General features: G+C 39.5%; 1 protein-coding gene across 5 annotated transcripts in view; it reads right to left on the bottom strand.

Annotated features, from left to right (window-relative positions):
* The window catches only part of LOC103353859 (histone-lysine N-methyltransferase EHMT1-like), a 31,965-nt gene extending 7,680 nt beyond the window's left edge, over positions 1–24,285 (bottom strand). The window contains exons 1-17 of one of the 5 annotated variants that reach the window (XM_008277028.1): positions 24,227–24,285; positions 22,060–22,520; positions 19,142–19,283; positions 16,159–16,241; positions 15,650–15,875; positions 15,350–15,495; positions 14,155–14,298; positions 12,588–12,895; positions 12,352–12,435; positions 12,179–12,267; positions 11,973–12,079; positions 10,806–10,928; positions 8,685–8,786; positions 8,468–8,572; positions 6,343–6,497; positions 900–1,067; positions 100–244 (exon numbers count right to left, since the gene is read on the bottom strand). In XM_008277028.1, the coding sequence (XP_008275250.1) occupies positions 100–244; positions 900–1,067; positions 6,343–6,497; positions 8,468–8,572; positions 8,685–8,786; positions 10,806–10,928; positions 11,973–12,079; positions 12,179–12,267; positions 12,352–12,435; positions 12,588–12,895; positions 14,155–14,298; positions 15,350–15,495; positions 15,650–15,875; positions 16,159–16,241; positions 19,142–19,283; positions 22,060–22,461 (2,529 nt within the window). In that variant the 5' untranslated portion in view covers positions 22,462–22,520; positions 24,227–24,285. Of the gene's footprint in view, positions 1–99; positions 245–899; positions 1,068–6,342; positions 6,498–8,467; positions 8,573–8,684; positions 8,787–10,805; positions 10,929–11,972; positions 12,080–12,178; positions 12,268–12,351; positions 12,436–12,587; positions 12,896–14,154; positions 14,299–15,349; positions 15,496–15,649; positions 16,031–16,158; positions 16,242–19,141; positions 19,284–22,059; positions 22,521–23,662; positions 24,088–24,117 lie in introns of those variants that run through there. The other 4 variants (XM_008277027.1, XM_008277030.1, XM_008277029.1 and 1 more) reach the window with 4 other exon arrangements.
* Positions 24,286–24,396: the final 111 nt, after the last annotated feature.

Genomic DNA, 24,396 nt, shown 5'->3' with positions numbered 1-24,396 from the left:
ATCGAACAGCTACAGTGTAAAGGAGAAACAGCAAACCTATTAAAGCCTTCCTTGGAGTGCTGCAATTAATATATACTTAACTGAAAGCTGAAGTCTCACCTGTAAGTGAGTGATGTCCTTGTCAATGTTCATAGGGGAAGTGACACAGCTGTCTGGTATGTATTTAAAGTTTTCGGGACACGGCTCGCTGTCCACTCCATTAACACAGGTGATAGGAACTGCCTCGTACCCTCGGGAAATGTCCCTAAGAGATATTAGGACATATTACTTCGGCCTTAGTTTTATTAACCCAGTGAACATAGTTTAAACAAAGATCAATCTTATGTGTGTGTGTTAAGTACAGACTGAGAAATACACTTACAAACATTTCTAAGTTCACTGATTAAATGTTATCATGACTACTTCATATACACACACAAACAAAAATTTCAGAGCACAGTTCCCACAAAAGACAAAAAGTTTCTTTGTGTTCAGTTTAGACAAATAAGATACAAAAGACAGCAAAATTTAGAAGTGTTGTTTGACATATTTCTTTTTGCTTTGGACTGAGAAAGTCTGGTTCCCCTGCTTCCACTCTTTAGGCTATGCCAAGACAAAACCCATCCTGCTCCGTACTTGACACACAAATATTACAGTGGTGTTGATCATCTCATCTAACTCTCAGACAGACAGTGAATAAACCAGTTTTCCAAAAGTTCAACTAATGTTAATAAAGCCTCAGTGGGCACAGCAAATGTAATTTCTGGACAAATGTAATTTCTGACTACTTAAAGTGATGTATCACACATGACAGTCCTATACATGCTGCATTAAAAAAAGAAACAAAATAACATACACATTTTTATACAACCCATCCAACACAGACAGATATGCATACACAAAGCAATACTGCAGCCTACCTGCTGAGTACTCTTTCTCCATGGCATTCCCGTCCTCTCCTGGCATCAGTCAGCTTCTTGTTGGTGTTGAGAGCCATCCACACCTTGGAGCCGTCGTTGCAACACTCTAGAGCGGTCTCTCCCTCCCTGTTCCTCTGACAGATGTTGGCTCCACGAGACAAAAACAACCTGTGGATGGTGGATGCTTAGGTTAAACGTTTGGGGAATAGGTAAGACAAAGTTTTTGATGTACAAAAAGACTAACTACCAAGATAACAACATAGGATAAACAATATGCAGACTTTAAGCCTAAAGCCAGATATGTACAGCAGTGGACAAAAGTTCACATGTAGGTCATTCTATGCCAACTCAACTAGGCCCTCCCAGTTGAGGTCATGAGTTTTCTTAAAATAAACCAGGCAAAAACTTGTACCTAACCCATAGAATCTTGCAATATCCCACAGCTCTACTCCAAATACTTTTTGAGTTATCAATTTTTGAAAAATATGCCCTCTCTGTTAAATTTCTACAAATTCAGCAATGCTTTTAAAGTATCTTTAAAGCCTCACCAATTGTTTATTTTTCACAGGATTTGGCAGATTTTTTTAAACTGAATATCCAAGAAACATCAAGGAACAGCTAGAACTTGTAATCATGTCAATAGCTTATGCAGATTTTTTTTAAACAGAAATTAAAATAATAAAAGTTTATAATTTATTATTAAAATGAAGAATGTTTAATTTTAAAAATCAATATCTCCACTAATATTCACTCAATTCGAGCCTAATTTTTTGTTATGGGTAGAAACAACTTAGTTTTGTCGCATCAAAATGTCATTTAGGGCTGCATCAAAAATGTTCTGCCAAAGGTCTTCCTATATTTAGCTTTGGCACTGGAAAATCCACTTTTTACAACATTTTAACTGTATTTTTTTCAGGAAGGATTGTGATGATTTCCTTGAAACTTTAAAAAAGGTAAGTCTTACAAACACAAATGCTGAATTGGAAAAAATGGCAATTATTGAGATGGGAAGCACAAAATCATTATTTGTCTTGGAATAAGAAATTCCAAGTTAACAAAAAACTGTGGAACATCCACTTCACATTGTCAGCAGTTCTGTATCTGAAAATCCCAATTCAATCAAACTTAAAATTCCAATTTTTCAATTAGCGTCGACTGTCTTCTGACAGTTATCTTCTTTCAAGGTTATTCCAATAGAGCAGGGCTCCATCATCTCAAGTTAAGGCTTCAAATCGATTAGTGCTGAATTGATCATTGCAGTCTTATATATCTCATAGTATGTCACAGTCCATTCTGCAATAATCTGCCTGAATGTGTATTAGGTAGGATAAGCCCAGACATACTTGATTGTTTTGCTCATTACATTAATGCTACAAGTTGATGAACTTATGAAATAAAACCACTTATGAACCACTTATGAAACCATACCCTTGATCTTGTTTTGACATATGGCATAGAAATCGAACACCTTACTGTTTTTAAACAAAACTGTATTCTGTCTGATCATTTTTTTTAGAACATTGGAATTTACAATAATGGACTATGGCGCATCTATCAAAAAGTTCCATTACAGCAGATGTCTATCCGATAATGCAGTAACTAAATTTAAGGAGATGGTTCCACGACTATTTACTTCAGTGCCATATGCCAACATAATGGAGAGCAGCTCCTCTCATCTTAGTCCCACACAGGTGGATAATCTTGTTGATAGAACTGCAGCAGATGATGCAGCTGATGGAACCATAAATTCTGCCCTCTACCAGAAAATCCTCAAGGAGACTGTTCGGCCATCAGTTCGTGACCTTAAGCTGAAGCGCACTTGGGTTCAGCAGCAGGACAACAATCCAAAACACACCAGCAAGTCGACTTCTGAATGGCTTAAAACAGGGGGCACTTGACTTTAAAGTTCAGTATTAGTGCGACCCGCACGTTTTTCTCACGCACCTACATGAGCTGTTGCCCTGGGCAGTTTATATTGTTTTCAATCACTTGTGGGCTACCATAGCTCAGGCTCGTGATAACAACGCGAGTTAGCAAAGTTAGTCATTTGCAACGTGATTCAGGAGTGTCACAGAGTGGAGGGAAAATACATCCTGTCACCCAGCGCAAATGTGTTTTTTTTTTTTTTTTTGGTCACCCAGCCCCAGTCATGTGTTTCTCAAAATCTGCCGTGAAGAGAAAGGTTGCCGATGAACACAGACAATTTCAGGAGAAGTGGGAGACAGGATGTGTTTTTGTTGATCACAGGGTCATCCCGACGTGTCTTATATGCACAGAGAAAGTTGCGGTGCACAAGGAATACAACATCAGACGTCATTACTCAACCAGACATACTGAGGAGTATGCAAAATACCAGGGCGATGAGAGGACCAGGTCGCCAATCTTAAAACATGTCTGCTGAGGCAACAAGATTTTTTCAAGCAAAGCAAAGGGAGTAATGTGGCAGTCGAAGCTAGCTACGTGGTGAGTGAGATGATTGCAAGCTGCAAGCATAGTCTGTCTGGAAAAGAGGGCTCATGCTTAGCAACATCAGGCTTTCAACCAACACAGTGGCAGAGCGCATTTCTGACCTGTCAGGCAACTTTTACGATCAGCTGCATGAGATCAACTGCCAACTTTCCACACATACTCAGTCGTTCTTTATGAAAGCACAGATGTCACTGACACACCGCAGCTCGCAATGTATGTCCGTGGTGCTGACGACAATTTTGAAGTGATGGAGAAGTTGCTCACAGTGATTCCAATGCATGGCCAGACCATCGCTCAGGAGATTATCCGCCAGCTGTGTGATGCCATTGTGGATGCCAACTTACTACCAAAGAGTTTTACTGGAATAACAACCAACGGAGCACCATCAATGACAGGTAGGAAAAATGGACTGGTGGCACTTGTTAAAAGAAAACTGGAAGAGTAGGGCGTGGAGGAAGCCATTGCTCTGCACTGCATTATCCATCAGCAGGCCCTTTGCAGCAAATGCCTGAAGTTTGACAATGTGATATCTGTTGTTGTTAAATGCATCAACCATATCAGATCCAGGGGCTTAAAGCACTGGTAGTTCCGCACTTTTTTGGAAGAAATAGAGTCAGCACACGAGGATGTGCTCTACTTCACCAAGGTACGTTGGCTCAGCCGGGTAAACGTCTTGAAGAGGTTATTTGAGTTGACAACAGAAGTCAAAGCCTTCATGGAGAAGGCTGGGATGGCTGTTTCTGTGCTAAGTGATGCCAAATGACTCATGGACTTAGTTTTCTTGTTGACATCACACAGGAGCTGAATGTACCTGAACCACAAATTACAAGGCCAGGGCCAGCTTGTCAGTGCTGCCTCTGAAAGTGTCAGAGCATTCTCCACAAAACCTGTGTTATGGAAAGCCCAGCTTTCTCCAACAAACCTCTCCCATTTCCCAGCATGCAAGGCCCTCATGGATTGAGGCACACCATTCAGTGGTGAGAAGTATGCTGATACCATTGTAAAGCTACAGGAGGAATCTGATCACAAGTTTGCAGACTTCAAGACACACAAAGCCACTTCTTAAATTTTTGCTGACCCTTTCTCCTTTGATGTGAAAGATGCCTGGGCATGACCTTAAAAAGGGTGTTCATGCTCGAAAACCCTCCAGTGTGGCTAAATTAAAACAATTCTGCAAGGAAGATTGGGCCAAAATATCTCCACACAGTTGTGAAAGATTCATTGCCAGTTATAGAAAACGCTTGACTTCAGTTGTTGCTGCTGGAGACCAGGGCCCAACAAGTTATTTGGTTTAGGGGGCAATTACTTTTTCACACAGGGCCAGGTAGCTTTGAATATTTTTTTTTCCCCCCTTAATAAATAAAATCATCATTTAAAAACTGCATTTTGTGTTTACTTGCGTTATATTTGTGTGATATTTACATTTGTTTGATGATCTTAAACATTAAAGTGGAGAAAATATGCAAAAAAAAAAAAAAAAGAATTTGAGAATGGGGCAAATACTTTTTCACAGCACTGTATGTGAAGTATAATTAAAGCAAAAGACAGTGATCCCTGTGTTTGTAAAGTTCCTCAGCGTTACACTCAGGAACCTTACCATGACTCTTAAAGACTAGGAGGTTTAATGCTACTTCAGAGAAGGGTCCCACTTTGTTGTGTAATTTATGTGAAACTGAAAATGAGGTTTATTTCATGTTTCACTGTCCTGCAAACGAAGATATAACGGAGGTACTTTTCAGTAAAATGTCCTCTGTTTATTGTGATTTCTTTTCGCTGGACAACCATGAAAAAATTGAGTCATGTTTTAGAAGGGGAACCTTTTTCATGGGAGAACAGGCCTGAGATAGAAGGTAACATATTTTAAGGACTGAGCAGCAGTGCAAGTATATTGGTGTCTTGTAAACCCATGAGGGTTGGGAACGCTTATGTGCATGACATGAAAATAAAGAAATCAATCCATCCATCCATTATCTATACACCGCTTAATCCTCACAAGGGTCGTGGAAGGGGCTGGAGCCTATTCCAGCCGACTTAGGGCGAAGGCCAGGGACACCCTGGACAGGTCACCAGTCCATCACAGGGCTACACTTAGAGACAGACAACCAAGCACACTCACATTCACACCTATGAACAATTTAGAATCACCAGTTAATCTCAACCTGTTTTTGGACTGTGTGGGGGAAGCCGGAGAACCCGGAGAGAACCCACGCTGCACAGGGAAATGCAAACTCCACGCAGTGCCCCCACCGGGACGCGAACCGGCAACCTTGTTGCTGCGAGGCAACAGTGCTACCAACTGCGCCACCTTGCAGCCCAAGAAATCAATCAAATATTAAAAAGCAAAGGCATTAATTTGCTGCTGCCAATAGCCGTCACTTTTCTTTCAACCAGAAATTGAATTTGCTGCCATTGAAACACAAAAGGCATTATTGTGGTTTAACATTGATGACAGGTGACAAAGTTTGCATTTCAGTTCAACCTAAAGGTGATAGATAAGGTTGATATTGAGCCACAACAAAATCACAGCAAATTAACAGAATTTCATGGCATTGGAATTACAGGGCTGCACCACGGACGCATAGTTGTTGCTATCTTGAATTTCCCCAAGGGAATGAATAAAGTATCTATATATATCTATCTCTATTATACTACTTTTTCCATGGGAGTCCACTTGGAAGACCCCTTTGCATACATGCACACATTAAGTTGTCTCTAAATTCTGCATAGTTCATTTCGAAAGAGCACACACACTCTTGCCCTTGTAGCATAGTCACCACATAGAGCACAAATTTTAGGCTGAACATGAATTTCCACAGAGGGGTCCACACACACACTTTCATGGACTAGTGGAAATAATGAAATTTATGTCTAGTGGACCTTCAAGTCTGCAGAAAGTATAACACCAGGCTTACTTGGGCTTTCACCACATGAAATTTATCCTGTTTTTCTTTATCTAAACAGACTTCACACTTACATCACACACTCCAGGTGGTGCTCTCTGGCAGCAACATGAAGCGGTGAGTCCCCATGAACGTTGACAGCGTTAAGGTCACACTGAGCCTCCAGCAGAGCCTGGGCAATGTCATCACAGCCCGACAGTGCTGCCCAGTGCAGGCAGACATTCTCCTCCTGGACAAGAAGCCGATCAGAGGTCAGAGCTGACATGGATTTAGGAAGAGAATAGGTCAGACTGACATACAAGGACAGGCATCACCTTGACAGACCTGCAAATTTTAGAGTCATTAAGAAGGTGACAAGATACAAAACTAAAATCGTCTTGGGGATTGCGAGTCATTGTATCCCAGGAGACATTTTAGTAATTTTATTATACAAATGACACCTTTTAGAGCATTCTGAAATTAGAATTCAACAGGAAAACAACATTGTCTTTGGAGAACCATGAGAGTTTTATGAATTCACTACTTAAACCACAACATATACGTAACTTCAGTAACCTAATTTGTAGGGCTAGACCCAAATAACTGAATATTCAGTCATTGTGCTGGCATCTGGATAGCAATTTCGACATCCGAATATTCGGTCACCACCGATGGTGAATACAGTACTGTGACCGCTGATAGCGGAAATGCCCGCGCACTTCTGCTCCGCCAGACCACTTGGGGGAGGGGGGCGGTACTGTCCCAAAGCTCAACCCCTGTCGCCCTACTAATTTGTTGTTCTAACCATGCATAAATTCTCTTATTATTTTTTATGTTGAAAGAGAATAAATCCAGTATGCCTATCCAGTTAAAGAAGTCTAACCCACAGCTGACTGCCTGTTGCAGGATACCTTAATCCTAACTGTCGCATTTCTCATTCTCCAATTCCAATTTATCCAGTTATTTTCTTTATTTTCTGAATACAGCTGTCTTTTCTTTAAGCAATGGGTCAGTACACCTTTGACTGGCTGTATCCATGCAAGAGATTCTCACATTTCTTAATTACCTCCACCAAGGAGGTTATGTTTTACCTGACGGTTGTTTGTTAGCAGGATAACTCAAAACGTTATGCACGGATTTTCATGAAATTTTCAGGGAATGTTGTCAGTATGTTAACAAAATTTAAAAGACAGCAAATCACATGATCGCTGAAGCATCTCTGTTTTGTTTTGTTTTTTGTTGTGCTTTTTGAAAATCGCGCCAGACTGACTGACGCCGTCAGTACGTCATCACGAGCGCGTGAGGCAAGTGTGACTGACTTTCTCTGTGCGTTCCATTCTCTTCCTGAGTGGTGAGTGCATGCCATGTTCACAGGTGGCAAGGCAAACTCAAGAAAAGAGTACAATTTCCATGGCAATCACACGTTGCAATTAGTGTCCATGCTTGAACAAACATCTCACGTCGCCCCTGCAACTCGCAAGGCAGACTTGCACCTTTCTGACGAAGCCCTTGCAACCTTTCCACTACCTCTACGACCTCTACGGCCTCCATGGCACCCAAAATTTGCAGAGGACGTATGATCCCAAAAGCAGTGTGTCCGGTTGTGAGTGAGGATTAAGAAACAGTGCTTAAATTTTGCTTTTTATGCAGATGACACCCAGTTATATTTATCTACAAAGCCAAATGAAACCAGTTAGTAAAATTCCAAGCATGTCTTAAGGATACAGCAGCCTGAATGACCTAACTCACCTTACTATGTGAAATGCTGTGACATGACATAAGTTGTGAATTGGCCCAATATAAATAGAACTGAATTGAAATTGCTTTTTTTTTTTTTTAAACAGAAAAACAAAATGTGAAATAAAAATAGAAGTATAAATAACAAAAAAATTAACCATTATTCCACCTTGTTCCAACTTCAAAACCAGCCCATGAGTTTGAAAGGCACAGTATCTTAAAGGACGCCAAAATAACACCATTATTAACGTAAAGACCATATATTTTTTCCCCACTGTGAGCAATTTCTTGACTGCAATATGAAGTGCTGCACCTCTATGGAAACAGCACAACCATGGCTTGAAGAAGAGAGAACTCAGAAACGCCTTCTGTGCAGTGTGACACAATTATGACAGAAATCATGAAAAAAAGAAAAGAAAAAAAAGATTTGTGTGTGTGTGTGCGTAAAAGTTTCAAACTAAGCAGTGTGCCGTGTGTACTGACCTTGTCTCTTATGTTAACATCAGCCCCTCTGGCCAGCAGCAGGTGGACCAGCTCCTTGTGCTTGTACTCGATAGCCCAGGTGATGGGAGTCCATCCTCCGTCATCCTGCACAGACACAAGCTGGAAAACTTATAGAAAGATGTACACTCACACATGGTTTCTGATCCACATCACATTAGCTGTTAGTTTGGAAACAAGTTCGTGCATGTGCTTTTACCTGACAGTTGATGTATTTGGATGTCTTGGAGAGCAGATGGCTGACTATGTCATAATGTCCCAGTTTAGCTGCCAGATGCAGACAGGTGAAACCCATGATATCCTGGATGACAACATGATTCACATTGAACAACACAGCACTGCTGCCACCACTATCCAAGTTCAAAAGAAGGGAAATTTTAATGGCTTCCAGACTCCTCGAGTTGAAATTTATGGGTGAAAATGGACATTAGAACAGACTTAATGACACAAAACGAGTCCAACGGTTGTTATGTACTTAATCCTCTCCCACTCTCTAGAGCATAGTTTTGCCGTAGAGTTGGTGCGGTAATTATACATGTTCACTTGAAATTAGTCAATCGGGTAATGAGTGTTTCCTTCTCATGGAAGCAGTCACATATTTATGACTCTTTAGACTCTCCTTTTCTTCTGGTGTTTGCTTCTGACATATATTGCTCTAATAAACTTTATGCAAAAACTGAAGCAAATTAGTATATACAGCAGATTCCAAAAATATTCACACAACTTTGTATTTTGCACAGTTTGTGTGGAAGATTCAATTTTAAAAATATTTTTGCTTGCTCATCAATATATACTGAATACCTAACAATGAAGAACATGTTTTAATTGTTGTAATAATATTGTAAGTCTTATTAATACAATTAGTCAGACCCTTTGCTGTGGCACTCCAAATTAAGGCAGATTTGCATCCGCAAATCTTTGAAGTGTGATTTCTAGCAGTGACAAACAAACAATAGTTATATATTTCTGCAGTTCCACTCAATTGTAATTAGCCTTTTAGCAACTCACAGCTCATCATAATGCAAGTTTTCAGAGGCAGATTCTTTTTGTACATTTCTCCCTTCAGCTTGTTGAATGTTATACACATAATGCATAGTGCTCCATCATCCAACCATCCACCGCTTAATCCGACCTACGAACAGGGGCTATAATTCCCCGACGCAGCGGTTGTGGGTTCGACTCCTGCTCACAACCCTTTGCTGCAGGTCTCTCCCCATTCTTCTCCCCCCTTTCCTGTCAATGCAAGGAGGCAAGTAGCACATTTTATATGCAATATGGGAATGCTCCGTAGTTTAACCCTCAAGGAAGAAGGTTCTGGTAAAACTTGGAGAGTGGACAAAATGGCCGCTACCAGACTCCCCTCAGCTATGTCTTCTTGAGGTCACCGAAACACAGTTTAGATCACTTACGTACTTACTTCATTATTGCAGAAAGACTTGCTTTGTAAATCTGGAAGACCACAAGAACATCAGAACTCCCTGAATGGGTTTAATTCATGACTGAAACTGCTTCCCTTGAATACTAAACAGCTAGGCTGAGCAATAGAAAAGTCAAATCTACACAGGTCTGAGATAATTTCCTCTTGTATATTAAAAGCTCAATGGATTAAAAGGTTGGGCAGATGATCCAGAATAGATGTAGCAACATGTGTGCTAATATGCTGTAATGGACTGTAATTGTTTTGTCCTTTGATTTTTTCTATTCTTCTGCTGTGTTTTTCCTTCTTTTTAGGGTGTTTATGTGTGAAAAAACGGACATTCAGAAGTTAATGAATATGTGGAATGGTTGATTTAAGAAAAATTACTTATATAAAAGCAGCGTTCCATGTTATGCCAGCAGAGCAGCACTGTACTGTCATGGGCAAAAAGAGGGAAAGCTTTGACTTAAAATTAAAAGCTAAAAGGTGTTTTCTAAAGCAAAGTGATTAGAGACTAATTTGAGAGGGGGATATATAAAGACTCTGAGATAGTAAACTCAAAGAGTAAATCAATGATTATATGATTTACAGAATATACATTTCTGTTAAGTTTGTTATACATTTTCTTTTACTTGTTTCAGTATATTTTCAACTGCAAACTGATTCGCATGAAAGCACCATGACTTCCTTTGTATTTAGCACATCTTTTAGTGTGTGCACTGCTACTTCATCAAAAAAAAAAAAAAATCAGAGGATAAAAACAATTCAATGGGTGTTGCACTACAAGTGCCCTAAGCAAAGGTAGCAGTTGGCACAATGAGATCAGACTGAGTGCTAGATGGAAAAACAGGACTTGGCATAAACAGACATCAGGCTGATAGGACAAGTTGTGTGCTAACTCACCTTGTGACTGGTGGCTGCTCCGGCTCTTAGTAGGTACTTCACTGTGTCCAGATGGTTGTTTTCACACGCTGCCATCAATGGTGTTCTCTGCTCCTCATCAAAGATGTCCAGGTTGGCTCCAGCCTGTGTGTGCATACATACATACAGCTTCCCAACATCACTGAATTACACACTGACATCAGCCACAGGATGGGAATGGATTTGGGGATTTTGATCAATTGATCATTGTAGTCATTTTTAAGCAAAAATGGCACACATTTGAGGATTCCATCTTTTCAAATATGGATATTTGCTGCTTGATTTTGTTATATTTAATAATCTATTAAATATTTTTGGTTTAAGATGAAAGCATTTCAGAGGAAATCACACTGGGTTCTCTGAAATGTTTTATGTTTGATGTCCATTTGCAGCAGCGAGCGCTTTTATTTACTTCTTTTTTCATTAAAAAATACACAAACTATTTAATTTGCCTAGCACTTACAGAAGGCGCTAGCAGAGCGCTCAAATCATGCTCAGAATTCTCAAATTGTGCTCAAATCTTGTGGTGGACATGTTCACTCTGCCTGTGTGGGTTTTTTCCAGGTGAACCAGTTTCCTCAGATAGTCCAAAAATGTGCAGTGTAGGTTATTGAATGACTTTCAATTGACTGTAGGCGTAAGCTGTCTGTCTGTCTATGTTGGCTCTGTGATGGACTGGCAACTGGTCTGGCTTGTGCTTTGCTTGCAGGCCCCATCAAATTCTTTTAATCCAAGGCCTACAGATAGGACCAGGTCTATTATTAGTCACTTTTTAGGCACACTTTGTGGTATGTTTTATTGTTTATTTATTTTTCCTTTATTTAACCAGGTGGGTTAATTGAGAACAAAGTTTCATTCACAGTAACGACCTGGCCAAGAGGCAGCACAGAACAGAAAATACAATAAAAGGAATACATCCATTAAAAAAAATAAATAAAAAAAAATCAATACACAAACAAAACATAACAATAGAAGGCTTAAAGATAAAATACACTAAAAGCAGGTACAGCAATCGGTAAGTAATGCCTTCACCATATTTTTAAAAGATGATAAAGGTATAAAAGAGGTGAGTTTAAGTGTGTTCTGTAAGTGGTTCTTCTAAACACAGGCCCTGTAGTGCAGTCTGCAGTGAAGCCACTGTCTCCTCACCTGGATGAGCATGTGGCATATCTCCTGGTGACCCTCAGAAGCTGCTCCATGAAGCGGGGTACGTCTGTTTTGGCCCTCCATCAAAACGTTAGGATCCTTCCCATCAACTGTAATGTACCAACTTTGACCTTACACCGATGCTAAAAAGCATACATTAAGTCATTGTAGTTGAGGCTATTCTATGTCAGAAAACATATGTAAGTTACCTAGAAGATGAATGACCTTCTGGAGGTCTCCTTGTTTTGCAGAGATGTACAGCTGCCTGGTGGGGTACTTCACTTTCTTTGGTTTCAGGCTAAAAACATAAAGACCTCAATCAATTATTCCTATAAAATGCAAACTTTATAGTAGCCCACATTGCACACATGGTTAACCTTACTTCTCATCATCCAGTGCCATCAGGATGTTCTCCAGTGACTCTTTAGGAAGTCTGTCTGCAGCACGCACATCTTCATCTTTTAACCTGGAGACAACACCAGCAGTTAGATAATACATATAATATAAACTGAAATTATCTGAAAATTTTAAGATTGTTCACTTTGAGAAGGAAGTGGTGTCTTCACTTTTTCTCGATAAGAACACAAGATGACATGAGCCTCATCTGTGCTATGTCACCTGCTCTGGCTGTTGTCTCTGCCCTTCTGAGGCTCACTGGTCTTCTTAGCTCTAAGTATTTGTGGAACAGCAGGTGTGGTTGGGACTGATGGCAGAGTAGCCACAGTAGGTATGGCAGGGAGAGACGGCTCAAGGTTGGATCTGGGCACAAAAGGTGACTGATCAGCCTTCGGTACTGTAATCGCTTTTGCCCCACTGGCATCCTCTCCACAATGGGGGCAAAACCTACGATCCTTCAAGATGGAGGCACAGTCACGGTGAAAGCGGTGAGAGATGCTGCCATATGGTCGGCACTCCATGAAGCTGCCCTATGGAATGGACCAGGAAAAACACAGTAGTTCAAGAGAACAAGCAGTTTAGTTATTTGTTTAATATTCCAAGTGTTCAAATACTCAAAAAACATTTCAAGTGACATTTTCTTCTTGTCAGGGTGGAAAAATCATCTGTGACATTTAGAGCAGTGGTCCCCAACCTTTTTGCCTTATGTTCAGCTACTATCCATGAAGACAAACTCAACCCCTCTCATTCCTGAATATGAGGCTGTTTTCTCAAAATGATGAGATCATACACAACAAACTTATTGGGCAGGAACTGGTACTTGCTTAAGAATTCTCAGGTGTTTTAAAAACCCTGTCAGGTGAAAATCAAGTTGTTGTGTCATTGTATGAGCACATTAACATTTCCAATTCTAGTGAGGTAAAAAAAAAAAAAAAAAAGGCAGCCCTCCACTTCCCCGTTGCCATGGTGACTCGTCAAATCGGGGCTCCATTGATGCTGGCTTTTTACAGTTGTGGTGCACGCGCTTAACTCCAGGTCATAACACTCCAAGTTAATTAAACTAACTCAAATCCACTGTTCTGGTACGGGAAACTCAGCGTTTCCTATCTCATAGTACATCCACTCAGAGTTCAGGATTAGACTCAGAGTTTGTTGAACTTGCTTTGGGAAACAGATCCCTGGAGGTCTCTGCACCATAGACTGTATAAGAAAGATATCATCAACGTAACATATATTTAATTATGATAAACTAGAGTTTTTCTCTGGATTGAAAGAGCAAACTGCAAAGTAACTAGTAACTAATGTTGACACATAGGCCTAAACATTGTGGAGTTTTTAATGGAGTAAAAATATGAAGTAGCAAGAACAACAAGAACAAAACACCTTACAGGAGTTTGATTTCAAAAAAGGTACTCCTTGCTATACGGTATTTATGTTTACATTCTATTGTTATTTCAACAGCTGAGTATTTATTCATGAACCAGGTGAAGAAACCCATTGTATTGTTTTATTATTTATTCATTTCAGTTTGTAACTGTTCACTGAAAGTGCTGGTTTCAATAAAACTACTTGTGACACGTTACATTTGGCTTTGACTTTGACTGTACATTCCCTCTTACTTCACGGAAAAAATATTGGGATATATATTATATATCGATATTCAGCCTAAATATATCGGGATATGACTTTTGGTCCATATCGACCAGCCCTTGCAGCAACATATAGCAAAATAGTACTGTCAGGCCTCAGCAATGTCTATTGTATGTGAGTGTGTTTTGTTTCCCCTCACCGCCCTGCAGAAGAGTCCACAGCCAGGGCAGCACTGGTGCTTGACCATGCCAGCACGGTGGTCCTCGCACAGAACCAGCAGATGGACCGTGTTGGAGGGTCGCATCATTTCTTCCTTCATCACTCGCCTCTGACAACGACTCAGCTGGGGAGAAACAATCAAACAATTAACCTGCCACACTGCTACAATATTAAAACCACTTCCACTACCACCAGTCCTTTTAGATCCCACAGAACATCAGCCAGCTGCAGATGTCATATAGATTTTTGGTTGAGTACAAATAAATAAATATAAATGGATCTTAAGATGAAACGCAGCTTTGGTTCATTGGACACCAAAAGCTGGTTTAGGCTATGTTAGAACAAATTGGTAAGACATGCTGTCATGTAGACAGGGAAGACGTCATATTGCTTAAATATGACAGTAACAATGCACATATTCAGACTTTCCCTTGAAAAACTAATGAAGAGGGGAGCTGAGAGAGAAGTTCAACACTGACACCTATCTCAAAGCAATTTTGTCCTTTTATTTCATAAACACTGTGGAGAGACAAAAATGTGGGGACATATAGCAAAAGAATAACATGCAACAAGTAGTTCCCAGCCAGTATTCAAAGTGAGTATGCATTCAAGTGGTATGCCGTTAACCACTCAGCTATCAGGTTAGAATGTAATCTCTAACAGCATGTTAGGAGACTATGCAACATAAAATTTTCAGTAGTTTTAATGTTGTGGCTAATCGGTGTATGTTCTTTATGTAAAATGTCAAACTTATAAAATCTTACAAGTAATAAATTTGTCTCTAAAATTGCTACCACAACTTGTTTAAACTCAAATTTAAAAATTAAATATAACTCCTGAAAAACTAATTAAACTAAATTTACATCTATTTTTAGAGCTGCTGGGGAACTTGCGTTTTTTTACTTCAATGAGCTTGAAATTATTTATAAGGTGGCATTTTCTCTAATAGACAAGTCTCTGGGAACTGAATAAGATTTTTATCTGATTTCAGATGAAGTCCAAAGGCAACTTTGGATTGTTGGGTTCTCTATTCAAAATTTGTCAGGTCGTCACCTTACTTTGTTAAGCGCTATGAGATGACATATGTTGTGAATTGCACTATATAAATAAAATTGAATTGAAAATGTAATTTTTACTTGGAGGCTATCAATGATTTTATTCCAGGTGATTTTTACCATTCCATCTATGCTCTCCATTGCCATGCAGGTCTGGTCCAGTGCAGACAGGCTTCCTCCGCTCTTAGGCGTCTCCATACGACAGCAGCACAGTGGTAATTCTTCAGCCAGGTCTGTTTCTGTCACCTCAGTATCTGCTGCTACACCTGTACATGTGCATCTTGTCATTTCACTACAGATCACAGCAAGACTCTGAGAGTGTCATCTATAAAGACTGTTCTCTGTTGACTAAAAGGGGATCATTACAACTTCACAATAAATCTAATAAAGTCAAATCAGCTAGTAACATCTTTTGACCACCTGACAGGGGGGGGGAGAGCAGCTCTTCCTGAGCTTTCAGGTCCAGACAGTCCAAAGCCAGTTCTGTGTATTCAACATGGCTGCCTTCTTCAGATTCCACCTCCCGTACTTGGGATTCATTTATGACAGCTGTCTGTTCTCCAGCCTTCGCAGTCTCTGGTAGTATCCCAAGTTTTTCTTCTCCTGCAATGTCTTTCTTTTCCACGCAGGCTCCTGGCTCCTCTTTCTGATTGAAGCAAAGGATTACATTTTTTGACATAATACTTTCAGAAACTAACATTTTCACATTGGGTTTTTTAGGATATGATGAAAAGATCAATGCATGCAAGCTGCTAATAAGTTACCTCTTATTTTAGACTAAAGGTTGTAGGTTAGCCGAACTGGAAAAAATCTGCATCGTATGTAAACGTGAACTTGTCACCTAAAAGATTCTGTTGCTCATCTGGGTTCATGTTCATGGTACTGTGAGTGGGTCTGATACACAGCAACACATAAATAAATGAACCTACCTTTTCGTGCAGTTTAACAGCTTTGGTCTTCTTTTTGGGAACCAGATTGTACATTCCCATCTTCCTTTTCTTCCGCTTCACTGCTAGGAAAAAAAAAAATGGAGGCCTGACATCATTACCAGTAAAGTAACATCCTTCCATCCATCCATCCATCCATCCATATCTATACACCGCTTAATCCTCACTAGGGTCGCGGGGGGGGGGGGGGAGCCTATCCCAGGTAACTTAGGGCAAAGGCAGGGAACACCCTGCACAGGTCGGCAGTCTATCGCATGGCTACACTTACGACAGACAACCAAGCACACTCACATTCCCACCTATGGACAATTTAGAATCGGAATGTATCAAAGGTCATCAAAATCCTTTCACTTTAAAGACCTTGTGTCACATCTAACACCTGAATGCGTGTATTCATAATTATTTGATTAATAAATATCATTGATATTACTAGGCTGTAACTCTCACAATTGTAGGTGTCGCTATAAGAACAAAGACAGTTTATAAGAGGACATACACATTTAAAAAGTCACTAAGCTTCATATGCTTTTCATAGAAGAAAAACGTCAATGAGAAACTTGCTTTGAATAATTTGAATGTCATTCCTTGTTAAAATATCAATCACAGTGAGAAATTTTGATTGCTGCCAGATTCTTCATCTTCTTGAGTAGTTTAGGTGTATCTGTATTGTGCATAAGGTTTTTTGGAAGGGATACTTTAATGTGTTACATTTTGATACCGGACTTGTACCATTTAGTCATTGAAGTTGAAATCTCCTTTTTTTTTTCTTCCTTTGCTTCCCCTTTTTTTCCAGGACCACTCTGTCCTTTTAATTCAAAAATACTTTCCCCCACAAATAAAAGGACTCATTTGGGACCTGTCATCTGATACTTTCCTGCCCCATCTTGCTTGCCCTCTGAACCCCAAAACCCACTGGCTGGTTTGAAAGGCATGTTATTTTTCAAAAGAAAACAAAAATTACAAAATTACTGCATCTAGCTGTAAAAACAGAAAGAGGTGGGGTTTTCAATTTTCCACCTCTCCTTGAATTCCTCAGCTGTGATGTGCTGTTTGTTAGACTTTATCTTACATCTCCTTTCAACTTTTCAATTTTTGTAGAATAAATAACCAAAGAAACACCCAGAAGCTGCTTGAGGTTCACAGGATTAAATAACAAGATTCCAAATCTAGCAGGAAAGCAAAATCACACCATATAGTGTAAAAAAAAAAATAAATAAATAAATCCAAACAATTAAGAATGACAGTGTAAAAACATAAAGTAAATATAATTGAAGATAGGCACAATATGATTTTGTGCATTTAGAACATTCATTCTGTGTTAGCAAGAATGCTGAATTTGAGTCATTATTTAGTCTGTGAAATGTTACAAAATGGTTCGTTGTTTTCATTCATTACAATTTTCCAGATACAAAGATGACATATTCACATTGCTTGTTTTGTCTAACCAGCAGTCTAGCATCCATATTCTATATAATGTGCAGTAACCAAAACTGTTTCACCTTCAGCAGAAACTCTGTTCATGTAGGCCCCCATCACTCATACTAGGGACTTATTGAGAGATGTTTTCAGGACTTTTTTAAGTGTTAGTTTGTCTACTAATTCATTTGTCAAATAGTCTGCTAATATAAATCATGTGAAATATACAATAGAATGGTTGAGGCCATTGATATTTTTGAATAATATAATGCAGAAATGTAGTGTAAACTGCTATCTGAAAACATTTCACTACATAGTACCTTTGTTTGGTACACATACCGTTACAGGGCTCCAGACTGTGACCTTGTATTAGAATGTGCGAGTTAAAATTTTAAGTGGTTGCATTCATGCGAATGCAAGATGATCATTAAGATGTTATGGTGTCGCTTTCACTGACGCAAGCAGTTATTGTGTTAGCCATAGTGGTGGCAAGCCATACTTTAATTTCTTCTGTGTCCTGGTCAGTCTGTCCCTGCCTGATGCTATTTAGCTGTTGTGTGTTCAAGAGATAAACTGGTTTGTAGCTGATCATTTTAAAAACAAAAAGAGGAGGGCGCCTGGATAGCTCAGCAGGTAGGGCAGGTGACCCATGTACAGGGGCTACAGTCCCCGACGCAGCGGCCCGGGTTCGAGTCCACCCAGTGGCTCATTTGCTGCATGTCATTCCCCCACTCTCCTCCCCACGTTTCTCTGTCTATCTTTCACTGTCACTATCAATAAAGGCAGAACAGGCCAAAAATAAATCTTTAAAAAAAAAAAAAAGAGGAAAGAGAACATGGCTGGTAGAGAGGGACAGGTCCCGACTTAGACACACCTGATACTTAGGGTGCAGGTGCAAGACTGAACCGACGAAGGAAAAAGTGCAATACATTCACATTCAATGGCTAATGTAGAAGTATGATTGCAAAATTAAATTAACCATTAATCATAATAATGGTTTTATCTTCCCACTATTATTTAAATGCAGTATAACGCAGTATTTACATTTAACAATATGCTGTTTGTAAAAAGTGGAGCACAGCTACATGCGCCATTTTCTTTGCTTATAAAAAAAAAAACAGGGCATGTAGATAAAATTAGTTGGTGTCATCTGGACAATTCTGACATTAGAACACACTATTTCATTCTTTCCATGTAACTTTTGCACACACACCTGTCTGAGCACACTGCAGCTACCTAGCAGCATCTACCATAGTCTGCAATGTGAGGGAATTAGGGAACATCCCCAGATGTAATGTCTTTCAATAAGATGTTCAGCAAGTGAGGCGTTTTGCCTGTGCAAAGGTGGCTGGTGCTACCAATAAAAAAGTTAGTCTGGAGCCCTGCTACGTATGCCAGCTTACACTGAATCCTCACTAAACATATCAAAAACATTTCTGTTGATTGTTATCTAAATACACATGTTGCTCTCTTTGTTGCTACTGTAACCTACAATCAGTGAAAGTTTAATTCAGACTCATAAAGTTTGCAAAAGAAAGAACAGACTAACCAGCCCGAGGTTTGACGGAGGTGCAGAAAGCTCTCTTCTCTTGGCTTTTGCCTCTCTGGCTCTGATATAGCTCTGCATTAGACGGCAGTCCAGCCATCTGTGAGATTGTCAGAGCCGGCTTAGATGTCTTTTTGCCAGCAAGCTTTAAAAGAAAAGAAGGAAAGGTAAGGAACAAACAAGCTACAACAGTTAGGCATATATGTACAGCATAGGCATACTGACTTTTTAATGTAATTATAGTCCACTGACCATCTTCCACCAATAATTGTCCTGTTTGAGTTCCTAAATATGTCTACATATTTTTCAAAAATAAAAATATCACGGAAGCATTCCAGTTATTCACATGACGGCACAGTTACACACAGTGTATTCTGATTTTGCTATTCCAGTGTAGAGTACAACAAAACCTTAACATACTAAACTTTTTTTTTTTTTTTTTTTTTTTTTTAATTTAGCACTTTTATGTGACCCTGTCTATAGATTAGTAACACATGCAGTCGAAAGAATAAACTGCACAGTTAAAAGGAAATATTGAGGCAAGACTTACAGAATGTGCATCGTTCAGAATAAAAGCTTGGAAGCTGTGTAAAGCAATCATGAACTGTCAAGCAAGCTAAATGTAAGCAAAGACGAACAACGGTAACAACAGTTTCAGAAAATAGTGACAAAAATTTCAGATCATCTTGTGTGATGCACTGAAAATACCATGTTAGCTATTATACAATTGCTACTTGACTGCTAAAGAAGAAATTAGTTCAGTTTCCACATTTAAATTACTCATTAATAATCAAGTAGGATCCCTACACCTGGCTGCTAGTCTGGACACAAACAGCTTTCTGCAGGGTCCTCAGAATTACCACTTTTTAAGACATTTTATCGTCACATAGAATACTGTTAGTCATACTGACTAACGCGTTGAAGACATCAAAGCCAGTTTGTAATTCTATCATTAAATAATCATTTGTCATGGCCTGGACCCTAACAAGAAGCAGAAAATAGGAGAATGGACTCAGCAATTACAAAACAAAAACAAAAATGAAAATGAAAACCCATTTAACCTCAGCATATGAATTTCACGAAAGGTCTGGAACAATGGTACTGGGGATTTGTTGTTTTGCTAAAATCATACGCAAATACACTTAAATACTATTACAGTGGGCTAGATAAAAGTCCCTCTTAAATGAAGTTCATCTTTAGTCATTGATGTAACCCCTAAGAACTTGGTCTCTGTGTATCAAACTTGCATATTTAGCATTTCTTCCATAAAAATAATCCTTTCTGCCTTAAAATGGCTTAGACGTAACGCTACACTGCTGCTTCTTCTAGAATGTACGGATCTACAAAGTCCCTGGCTCTCTCTCCAGTCACCCCTCCTTGCTTGTTGCACACAAACACTGTAAAACTACTCTACACTACATATATTGTTTGAGTAATTCAGTCATACAAGTTTGAACTAAACATGCTTGAAAATGCTTGAACTTAACTCTAGGTAAAAGATTGGCTTCCTTATGTTTGTAATGTATGAAAGCCTGGAGGTCTGAACCTGTGTATTTGAGACAGTCTTCGGTACACTGCAGTTTGAAGGTGAAACAATTGTAGCAAAACTATTTGTAAATATGTATGGAGAGTTGTGTGTCTGTATCTCAATCTGTGTGTCTGTAGTGAGATTTGTCAATGTGTAAAAAGACTTATCGATGTGTAAAAAGATTTGTCAATGCGTACAAAGATCTGCAAATGTGTACAAAGATATTAATAGATGAAAAGTCTAAGTATTTGGCTACAAGTGCTGGAAATACAGACAAATCACCAGTTACAAGTCAATCTGGCCTCACAATTGGCTGTCTTTTTACAGATGGCTTTTGCTACACTTCTACTGTGAGAGATTTATATCTGTAACTTCAGGGTTTCTCAAGCTCACAGGCTTGTTCATACTGGCTGCGTGCAACTCTGCTGCTCTTTACCTCAGTAGGTATGCCGCCTGCAAGCCATCATGAAAGTTTTTGCTCCGCAACCCACCAACTCAGCATGTTTAACTTGTTCACATATACCACACAATGTTGCGTGCTCTAAAAGACTCCAGACGATAGTGTCGCATGATGGCTTGCAGGTATAAAATGAATGCAGGATTTTGACAATATTTTTACTGTGATTTTAATTAGTAAAGAAAACAGTTACTAGTTACAAGTACTTCTTCAACCACTAATACCAACATTCAGTTAGAGAAAAAGTGAAAATAAAGACAGAGTTTATCTGCAGCCCTAAGATCACTAGATCGCGGCTGTTCTGTGCGCTTTGAAAGTGAAACTGAAATTCTGAATGATAGATGAGAGGATGCTCTGAATTGAAGACAAAATTTCTGAAAGCAGCCACAGTTAAACAAACAGCTGGTGAATACTTACTTTTAATCATTAGCCTATGTCCGTGTAATGTAATTAACTCCTCTCTAGCCTCGACAGACAGAACACAGTTTTTAATTTCGAAAGCAAAAGTGCATCATAGACACACACACACATCAGACACGTCTTCCAGAAATGAGACAGAATGTTCTTCATATTTTCTAATGTACCGTTAGTGGAACTGTTAATGCTGAAGCTTATCTATCCTCCGGTATTGAAAAATTTCACACCAGGGCTAATTTAATACCGAAGCTCGGTATCTATCCCTAATGAGCAAACTTACTTTAGAGAAAATCTGTTAATAAAAAAATGATATAGATAATCGGAAAATACCAAAGACTGGCCCTAATAATCGGTCTATCCCTAATCACTATTTCTTTCACCAGTATGAACAACTCTGAATTTCCTCACTTGTTAGACAACTGTAAAGTTACTGTTCAGCAATTCAGGTTATAGTTGGAAACTTAAATAATATCAACATTTTTTAAACACCTTTTAAAATGAAACAGTATATCTGTTTACCTTGGCAATAAGAGGACTTGCTTGTGCTTTTTCTCCTGCTGTGGCTTGTGCAGAGCCTGAACTAGGAGTCTGGTTGTCTGAGCTTCTAGCAGTAGCTGAAGCAGCAGTGGTGGCGCCAGTGGCAGCAGGTTTTTCTTTGACGGGTAGAGTAGTGAGATGTCCAGATATGCCCAGAAACAAGCTGTCCGGAGATGCTAGTAATTTCCCAGAAGCTACTGGTCGTCTGCTACGCAGAGATGCATCGTTGCCAACTATGGGGGAGCTGTGGAAGGGAGTTATTGTTTCTTTGGGCCTTTGAACACTCTGTGCTGCTTGTCCCTTGGCACCCACAGATATCGTAGAGGCAGAACTGGAAGGTCTTCTGCCTGGTACAGACCCCTCACGGGCTTCACTATGATTCATTACTATGCTGAGAGGGCCGATTGTTGAAGCTGGTCAAACTGCAGTGGTCTAAGCAGTTCCTGATGAATGAAGAAAATTAAGTCAGGACAGACAAACACTTGGCCTAGAATGCAACTGCCAAACTCTTAAGCACATCTTCAGAGATGTCTCTTGCAACTCCACTCCTAATATCTTGACACTGGTTCCCCAAGAGATTTAGAGTTAAATTTGAGATTGTTATCACAGCATTTAAGAGTTATTACAACTTTATGTTACCAGCAGGTGTTCAAGATAATCAGATCCAGGTTTGTTCCTTTCAGTATGCACTTCAGCTGCCTTTGCAAAGTGAATATTCCAGAATGCATAGAATTTTGACATAGTAATTTAAAATAATATTGTCCTTTAAGGTCTGATTGTCTTGCTCATCTATCCAGTTTTGTGTGTGACTTGTCTGGGCTCTCTGTAGTCAGAATGGCCAGAAAAGCATGTTGGCTTCCATACTACAAAATAAGACTGGATGCACAAGCACACCGTGGTACATATGGCATATTGCCATTGACACACTATGTATTGGTACATTCTAAATCGTTTTTTAAAGCTTACTCTTGAGCAGCCATATGGGTACTGGAACGCAGCCTCAGCTCAAAGCTGAGAAGACTGAGACTGAAACCTCAAAGTCATGGCTCCTTGAGTATATATATATATATATATATCTGTGGTCACCCTCAAAAAGACAACTTAATTTTCTCTTTTCACACCTGCGTAAATATCTGTCTGTCTACTTTATGTATTATTTGTTGCACTGTCTTTATTAGCCTTGATTTTTTTTTTAATCTTTAATTGAAATTTACTTTGTAAATACACTTTACTTATATGGTGTCAAAAGAAGAAACCTGCACGAAACAGCACATCAGGCATGTGTGTCTCTGCAACGGTCAACATGACAGACAATGAATAGTGCAGCAAAACCATAGTTACTACACCTCTACCTCAAAACGATTAGCAACCCTGGCTAGTCTTATTCAATAACTTGTTTAAAATATCACGTGTGATCTCTGCAGCAACAGCCCTGGTTACTTGCTTTCACCATACATTACTTAGTTTTTACAAGTTTTCATATAGTGAGAGATTCAGGGCACTAGTAATGGGGAATCCCATAGAGTTGAAGCTAGCCCCACTTTAGCACAGACCTGGTCACAGAGCAAACTGGAAGCACACTTACCAGTTATATTAGAAGGCCGCTTAAAAACTGACTTGTATCCTGAACGTATTTGCAAAATACTGAAAGACTCTTCTAATCATTCTAATGAAAAACAAAAACAAAACAAAAAACTGCGGCCACGGAGTTATTAAAAACTAATTGTCTGGATTAAATCAAGGCTGCCATCTTTGTTTGCATTACAAAAACATGGACGCAACTTGGGAAACGAGTTCAAAATACTTATCATTGAGTGGACAAAATGTTTTTTAAAGTCCAGATGGGTAGGAACATCTTTGCGGATTCTGCAGATATCTACAGAACAATTTTGAATGTTATTAAAAGACCTTTCGCGTTTTTCAAATGCCACGAGTGTACTAACTTTTCGAAGTCAATGGCTAGCTCTGCGAACAAATGTATGCTAATACATGAGGAGCACAAACTCGGTTACAGAGAGAACGAAGGCAACGCAAACTCACAGCGGTTAGCAGGGAGCAATGTCAGACCAGCACAGAGAGTTACCATGTTACAAACAGCCCTGTGAGCTAAAACGAAGTGGCAAAAGTATGAGCAGCAGTTTCATCCTACCAGCTGCAGTCTTTTGGGCTGACTCCGATCGGGGACGGGGAGGGACAGGAAGACAAGAGATTCACCTTCCGCTCCCACCCGCTCGAGCAGCGGGCTCTCAATGCAGAGGACTTGGCCAGGCTTCATCTCTGGTGCAGTACACACGAGCCTCCACAGCCAGGACTGTGGGG

This window comes from Stegastes partitus, unplaced genomic scaffold (genome assembly GCF_000690725.1).
Source record: "Stegastes partitus isolate 25-593 unplaced genomic scaffold, Stegastes_partitus-1.0.2 Scaffold86, whole genome shotgun sequence".
Taxonomy (NCBI): Eukaryota; Metazoa; Chordata; class Actinopteri; family Pomacentridae; genus Stegastes; species Stegastes partitus.
Note: the sequence above shows the minus strand (reverse complement) of the source record. Positions and strands in the feature narration are given on the sequence as shown.